At 50.3% G+C, this 7,610-nt stretch overlaps 1 protein-coding gene across 2 annotated transcripts; it reads right to left on the bottom strand.

The window, feature by feature from the left end:
• Positions 1–3,055: 3,055 nt before the first annotated feature.
• Positions 3,056–7,117, bottom strand: RPS3 (ribosomal protein S3). Of its 2 annotated transcripts, none has more exons than XM_017727120.1 (6): positions 6,948–7,117; positions 6,747–6,840; positions 6,022–6,116; positions 5,293–5,480; positions 3,915–4,111; positions 3,056–3,072 (listed from the first exon to the last, which is right to left on the bottom strand). In XM_017727120.1, the coding sequence occupies exons 4-5, from the start codon at positions 5,450–5,452 to the stop codon at positions 3,918–3,920; spliced, it is 354 nt and encodes a 117-aa protein (XP_017582609.1). In that variant the 5' UTR covers positions 5,453–5,480; positions 6,022–6,116; positions 6,747–6,840; positions 6,948–7,117; the 3' UTR covers positions 3,056–3,072; positions 3,915–3,917. The 2 variants fall into 2 exon arrangements, with proteins under 2 accessions (XP_017582609.1, XP_017582608.1); XM_017727119.1 differs by lacking the exon at positions 3,056–3,072 and adding an exon at positions 3,135–3,206 and having other exon boundaries at positions 6,948–7,116.
• Positions 7,118–7,610: the final 493 nt, after the last annotated feature.

Below are 7,610 nucleotides of genomic sequence, written 5' to 3'. Positions count from 1 at the left end.
CTTCACCTCCACTTTCTTGCTTAATGAAACACAAAGCTTTAAAGCTGCCATTACCTGACTTCCTAATTATGCTGTGCTGAAGCTCCATGGTACTTTAGCTCCCTGTCTGCTGACCTGGATAAGGGCACCCTGAAAAACAAAGGTATTTATAGTTATATTTATGTCTGATAATTAGCAGGTTTCACAGCCTGATCCAGGCTATTCCTAACTTCTCTTCAAGGGATATCATCAGGTTAACAGTATTTTAAAAGGGAGCTGATGTCATCCCAGGAACATTGCAGCACTTGCCATGCACTGAGAGACACCACAAGGCAAATAATGACATTATTGAAATGAGGAAAATCTGTGCTTCCCAATGGAATTGCCATTCTCTGAAACCAGCATGGAGCACCTACATGGCTTTGCTTTATCTCCGTGCCAATTTTCCCTGCTGACATAGAAGCCCAATACTGCAGATTCCCAGGTGCTGGGAGGCAGGAGGCAATGCTGGGGATGTCCCCAAACGTGGGACCCTTCCCGTTGAATCAGCGCACTGAACCCACACGCAGAACGTTCTGGAGGCTGGGCTGGGGGGGTGAAAGGGGTGGGCAAGGCAAGAACGCACTGTGGGATATTGTGAATAATTTGCATCATGTGGATGCAGGCGTCTGATGGCTTTTTTTGTCTGTTCTTGTACCACACAGTGACAGTTGTGTAATTTTGCAATAAAACTTTTTCAATGAATCCCTGGCAGCTGGAATCCCTTGTAGAGTAAAATAAACTTAGGGAGGTTCCTTGCTATCCTTAAATCCAAGACACCTTAATGTGGCAACTATGGACAGAAACTTAATACACAAGACAAATTCCTATGGCACATCAATCGTGAGAAAGGAACACTCTCAGCAGCTTTTCCCTTCATTGTTTTCTCCTGAAACTGCAAATATCCAACACCTTTAATGCTCCACAGGTAAGGGAACAACTGCCCTGTCCTGCAGTGCCATTTAGCAGAATAAAAAGTGAGCTGACAGCCAAAGGGACCAGCCTTCCTGACCCTCCAAGCCAAAGTTCTCCAGCTGGGATCCACTCTAAGGAAACAGAGGAGGAAAAAACTGCAGGCTAAAGATGCCTTCCCCAAGTGGAAAATCCAGCAGTGGCAGATCACGTTAATCCATGTTCTCCCAATTCTGGAAAGGGATGAACCTTCTGACACTCACTCACATGCAAAACTAAAGGCACAGACACGTCCCCTTTCCCTGTGCCTGGGCAAGCACACACATCCCTGTGGAGCTCCTCCCAGACTGGAAAAGCACTTGGTGCTTCCTATCTCTCACTACACGGGAATTAGTGAAGCCACCTCCAGCACCAAGCACAGCAGGAACACATCAATCTGGAATAGAAATATTGAAACTAAGTTAAAAGCTTTCCAGAATTCCTGAGTTCATCCCACCCCCAGCTGCTCTTCCAGGGCTTTCGTCCAAGGGAAGCACCCAAGACCCAGGGAACTGAATGAGTTCCCTCCTCTTTTGGAGCTTCTTCAAACAGCTCAGGATGGCGCTAACTCCAACCCAGGCACATGGCAAAGGTGTTCACACTTGCACCCCTTGACTGTTCCGGGATAATCACAGATGGGTTTGGGTTGGGAGGGACCATAAAGCTCATCCAGTGCCACCCCCTGCCATGGGCAGGGACACCTTCCACTAGCCCAGGCTGCTCCAAGCCCCATCCAACCTGGCCTTGGACACTGCCAGGGATCCAGGGGCAGCCACAGCTGCTCTGGGCACCCTGTGCCAGGGCCTCCCCACCCTCACAGCCAGGAATCCTTCCCAATATCCCATTTCTCCCTGCCCTCTGGCAGTGGGAAGCCATTCCCTGTGTCCTGTCCCTCCATCCCTTGTCCCTAGTCCCTCTCCAGCAGCCCCTTTAGGCACTGGAAGGGTCTCTCTAAGGTCTCCCTGGAGCCATCTCCTCACTACTTGCTTATCTCTTGATCCTACCAGTGATCAGCACTGTCAGATTAACAGGATCATGGACAGGGTTGGAAAGCTTTTAACCAGGAAAAAGTGGAGCCATCTCCAGGAAATCCAGCCCTCCCTGGGAGGCAGCAGGAGAGATTCCTAACCATCACCATCTACCACATAGATGGTGTTTAAGAATTTAGAAACATGCAAAGCTGAGTGTGACTCTTTACTGCTTCAGGTCTTCCCACTTTCACACACTTCCTGCTCCTATGATCTCACAGAACTGCTTTGTCACCTTTTATATTTTCAGTTATTTCCAAATTCAAATTTAAAAAAATAATGCCGGCATTAGTCTAATATTTATATCAGCTGTTTAAAAGCTTTGCACTGAATGATGTGCACAACCTGAAATCAGACTCACTGACAGCCTGAGAAGGCACATCTTGTTTCTGAAACTCAACCAAATTCCCAGGTGTGCCAGAGAAGCTGAGAACAGCAAGGCCAAGGCTCCCTGGACAGACCAGCTCCTGAGACCATCAGGTTAAAATTCCAGTTCCTAAGTTGCCAGCCTAGTTCCTGCAGAGAAACCTCCTGAAAATGGAAATGTGGATGCGAAAGCTATTCCTAAACAACAAAGTTTGCATGCAACAAACAGGCTTTGAACTCCTCAGATTCTGAAGTCCTTGATCCTGCACACACCTCATCTCCTATGATGTGCCTGTCTCTTCCCATTCCTGCACCAGACTTCCACCAGATATTCTCTCCTCACAGCTTAGGATAGAAGGTTTGAAATCCTGACTGTCACTTTTGGTCTCACCCCACAAATCCATGCCTAAAGTTACCTGACCCTAACAGGAGCTGCATTGGCCTGGATACTGCCAAAAAAGCTCCCCCTTCTGGAAACCTTGGATAAGGGACTGGGATGGTAGGAAACAGCCACCAGTACTCCATGGAGCGTTTGTTACTCATGACCCTCTAAACACGGGATTGCTGCTCCAGCTCTACAGAGGTATCAGCGCTTCATTGCCACTTTGTTTGGATCAGGATCTGGTGAAGTTCACTCCAGAAGGGGAACACAACAGCAACAGAATTCCTTCCATACCAAAGGTGGGAGCAAGGTCTTCCTGGAGCACATCTTAAGAAAATAAAAAGGGAAAAAAAAGGAAAAAAAAAGAAAAGAAAAAGCACCTTCACAAACACTGTCTTTTGTGATTTTATTAAGAGATGTTTTCAGGACAGACAAGCTTCTGGTTGCAGATGTTACAAACCCTACAATGAGAAACAAAACACTCAGTAAGCCGGGGGCAAACTTTTCCATAACCATTCTCCTACCCCAAACAACGAACAAACCAAGCTTTCCAATTAAACTGCATCTCTCACTTCCTGCTTTTTGGCCAGTGATCCCCCTTTTTCCCCACTGAGGCAGATCTTACCAGTCAGATCCCTTGACAGGACTTTAAACTGTGACTACTTCCTTAGAAAAGCAGCCTACAAATCATTCTCAAGTGGCTTCTAAGATTATCCCAAACTGGATCCTGGGGCAGGATGGGACGGGTATATGAGGATTACATTCCCTGTGCTGCCAGCTGCACACTGGTAGCAGATGCTACAATGCAAACACATCCAAGGCACCCAACCCTTCTCAAACAAGTCTCTCCAACTGTGATCCAAGGTCCCCAAATCCATGCTGTACAACACAACATGGAACAGGGCATGTGGACAGGGATATTCCCCTTCCAGATCCATCATCTCATCTCCAGAGGAGTGTTCTGAGCGGCTTTGCCACATGCCTTGAACCCTCTCCCCTTCATCAATGCTCAAACCCAACCCTGGTCACTGTGCTGGGTACAAGGCAGCAGCTTGTCTTCCCAAAATCCCAGCTTCCAGCGTTTTTGGTGGCCTTTTATGGAAAAGGCCTGACACTTGTTCCGCGTGGATCCTCAGCACACCTCCCTCCCACTGCTCCCAGGCACTTACCCCTCAGGCAGTGGGCACTGGCTGAGGCATGGCTGGCTGCTCTGGTTTGCCACCCTTCTGCTCTGAAATGGGGGTGGTGGGCAAAATCTCTTCTTTGGGTTCCACGATGCTGACGTGGTCTGGCAGAGGCTTTTTGGGGCCAATCTTTCCACTGGGGTCCCAAGGCAACATAATCTTTACTTTGATTCCCAGTACTCCTGCAAAGAGTGACAGGACAACAGGGACACAAAACAGGATCAGGCACCAAGGTTACAAAATATCACTGCACATGAATGATCTCCTGACAACACTGTAACACAGAAATGCTACAGCTTAAAAACCTAATATTGTGATTTTATATGTGTTGTAAATTCAAGGAATTTAGAGTCAGATATCCAAAATTTTCCAACTCATTGCCTTTGCTGACTGCAGCCTGGGACTGCAGTTCTACCCTCAACTCATTCTAAGCCTGGTTTTAAACTCAGTCCTCTTCCTCAGCTCATTTCTCTAGGAAATTCCACTGGTTTTTTGCATCCCTTCTCAGACAAATGCCTCTAAATCATCCAATGAGCAGGACATCCTGGCCAAGGCAGCCGTAGCACAGCACCACAGAACGTGGCACAGGGCAGGCTGCGATGACACGAGGACGTCCCTTCTGACTCGTCATCGTATCATCACCGAAGGGAAGGTGGAGAACAGCTCGGGCTGTGTTGGTATCCCTACCAGGAGTTCTGCAATTAATTAACCCAAAGCCAGTTAAGATGCACAAGTCATTTGTGTTTTACTGGGGGGGTGAAGACAGGTGGAAGCGCGTTTAGCTGGGAAGACTGTCTGACACTGGTAGCACCCCTGTTCTCTCTGCCCATCCTGAGGAACCAGGAAAACCAGAATCCCAACTGCCAAGAGCTCTGAAAACCAGACAAAGAGGCACTTCATCTGGAAGTTACCACCAGCCTCAGAGGCCCCAGGACACCAGGGACAGTGTCCGGAAAATCTACAGCCACATTCCCAACTGGAAACATTCAAACTCCATCAGCAGAGAGGTGGCTGACCTGGTATGACCACACAGGCTGCTGAAGGCCCCTTCGCTTTCCATTCCCACATGCACTTCTACTTTAGATGCAAAGTGAGAGTTCAGTTGCAAAGGCCCAGAAAACAGGATTTTCAGAGTCTGAACCATGCACAGCAGCACAACTGAACCACTCTGCGAGATCAGAGATGCATCAAAACCACGCGAGTTCCACCCCATGGGTACCAGCGAGAAACCTCCATCCTGCCACTGAGAAAGCTCCAACTGGCAGGCATGGGTGGGATGCCAGGAGCTGAGGATTTTTGTCTCTGACGTTCTAGAGAAGGAACCCAACGGGGCTGCACAGGGATTTGCACGGCAGGCACTCACCCTGCCGGAGTAGGACGTGACGCACGGCTGTGTCCACGTAGTAGTTCACTGGGTCCCCACTGTGGATCATCAAGCCATCCACAAACTTCATGGATTTGGCCCGCTGACCTCGGAGTTTGCCGGACACGACGACCTCACAGCCCTTGGCCCCGCTCTCCATGATGAAGCGGAGGACACCGTAGCAGGCTCTGCAGGGAGAGGACAGCCAAGCCATGAGCCTGCGCTGGCAGACCCACAGGGCTCCCTGGAGGAATTTTACCACAATTCCAATCTGAGTTCCCTGTGTCAGGAGTGCAGCTCCCCATCCCTTCTCAGACAAATGCCTCTAGATCATTCACTGGTGACAGGAGGCTGCTGCTGAAGGACCTCACGCAGCACCACAGAACGTGACACCGCGGAGGCACTGCCAGCAGAGCCACCCGCTTCTGACTCGTCATCGTCTCATCACCGAGGGGATGTGAGAGCAGGGCCACTGCCACCTGAGCCACACGGCCTGAAATGCTGCTTGCTTCACTCCTCCACCCATTTACTCTTCAAGGAACACATGCAGCTTTATGCCAGACAGACAACCTGCCATCGGACCTACTCTAAAGCTCCAGAAGTGACTTTGTACTGAACAAAAGTTTCAGTGCAGCATTACCAGTTAAATCTTCAAACTGCAGAGGAGTTGTTTTTCGGGAATGGCTCTGGAGTCCCACACTTGCCCCACATCCAGGCTGCTGTACTCACCTGCGCACAGCCAGCCCTCCCAGGAGCTTGTAGCGCAGGGATTCGGCCTGGGCGATGGCACACAGACCCCTCGTGGCCACCTTCTCGGCGTAGAGCTGCACGGGAGAGAGGCACACTCACAACAGGGCTGCTTTAAAGGCATTTAATGGCAGAATCACAGCATGCTCTGGCTTGGAAGGATCATCCAGTTCCACCCCTGCCATGGGCAGGGACACCTTCCACTAGCCCACATTGCTCCGAGCCTCATCCAACCCGGCCTTGGACACTGCCAGGGAATCCAGGGGCAGCCACAGCTTCTCTGGGCACCCTGTGCCAGGGCCTCCCTCCCCTCACAATAAACTTCACTTTACCAGAGCACAGGAGCTTCATTCTACTCTACACCCTACACTCAGGCCAGTTAATCCTTCCGCATTTACAGGGGCCAGCTTTACCCCATGCCCCCTTCCCTGTATAATGCGATCCAGCAGCACCAGCCAAGCTGGAATAAATGAGCACCACCCCAGCACACACATTCCCCTTCTCTCCCTGATTTGTTTTACAGCCAAGAACTAGTAAGAGCAGATTTCAGGGAACAGAACCACAGAATTCTTTGGCTTGCATGGACTCTTTACAGGACACCTAGTCCAACCTTCCCCTGGGAAAACACCCTAAACAGTAAGGATCAGCTGACACCATCCTGCCATCACAGATCCACCTGCATCACCCAGCTCCTGAGGCAGTTTTACCTCCACGCTTCCCTCGGGGAACCCGAACCTCTTCTGCACCACAGCCGTCAGCTCCCGGATCCGGCGCCCCTTCTCTCCCAGGACATTCTGAGTTCTGTAGGAAAATAAGTATGGGACAATTGAGAAAAGTATCCTCAGCTGTGAGACTGGAACCATCCCAAAGCATTTCCAGAGCACCTCAGTTCAGGAAGGCTGAGTTACCTGGTGGCAAGGATGATAATCTCAGTCCTGGTTGGAGTGACCCGAACTTCCACTCCGGAGTATCCATCCTCAGCCAGTTCCCGAGTCAGGAACTCGTTCAGCTCAGCTTTGAAAATGCCATCAGCGACAAACTAAAAGACAAACGAACAAAGTCAAGCTCTTGTTCCATTCCGAATTTGGGTGCAACTCACCCAAATTCCTCCTGCAGCTTAACAGTCTCTCCTGACAGCTTTCCTCCGCTCTGAGAGGAATCACAGAATACTCTCAGCTGGAAGGGACCCTCAGGAATTACCAAGTCCAACTTTTACATGAACAGCCCAGGGACTGAATCCACAACCTTGGCGTTATTAGCACTGTGCTCTGAGCCAACCTCTGGGTGCAGCAATGGGGAAAATGGAACCATCTCCCCTGAAGTTCCCAGAAATAACTCAGTCCTAGCACAAGCCTACACCAACCACTGCCCGACCCACAGCTGGCCACAGCCACCCTTCACGCTGAGACCGCAGCTCTCTGCTGTATTTCGGGAGTAATTTAAGGGAAGTAACCAGCGGGGTCACATCCCTTTCCCATCCCCACAGGGAGCTGCTGCTGCTGGAATTCCTGACAGCCCAAACCTCCCTCCCTCCCTCCCTCCCAGGACAGGCAGCGCCCCGCGCCCTCGCG

Source organism: Corvus brachyrhynchos, unplaced genomic scaffold (assembly GCF_000691975.1).
Source record: "Corvus brachyrhynchos isolate BGI_N302 unplaced genomic scaffold, ASM69197v1 scaffold412, whole genome shotgun sequence".
NCBI lineage: Eukaryota > Metazoa > Chordata > Aves > Passeriformes > Corvidae > Corvus > Corvus brachyrhynchos.
The sequence above is the reverse complement of the archived record's forward strand: the minus strand, read 5'-3'. Positions and strand labels throughout refer to the sequence as shown.

What these genes read in the sequence shown, in the direction of transcription:
- RPS3 (XM_017727120.1), bottom strand. Translation starts at nt 5,452, where the DNA reads ATGGAGAGCGGGGCCAAGGGCTGTGAGGTCGTCGTGTCCGGCAAACTC. An exon ending in TCACGTCCTACTCCGGCAGG is followed by an intron (nt 4,112 to 5,292) that starts GTGAGTGCCTGC and finishes CACTCTTTGCAG; the next exon opens with GAGTACTGGGAATCAAAGTA.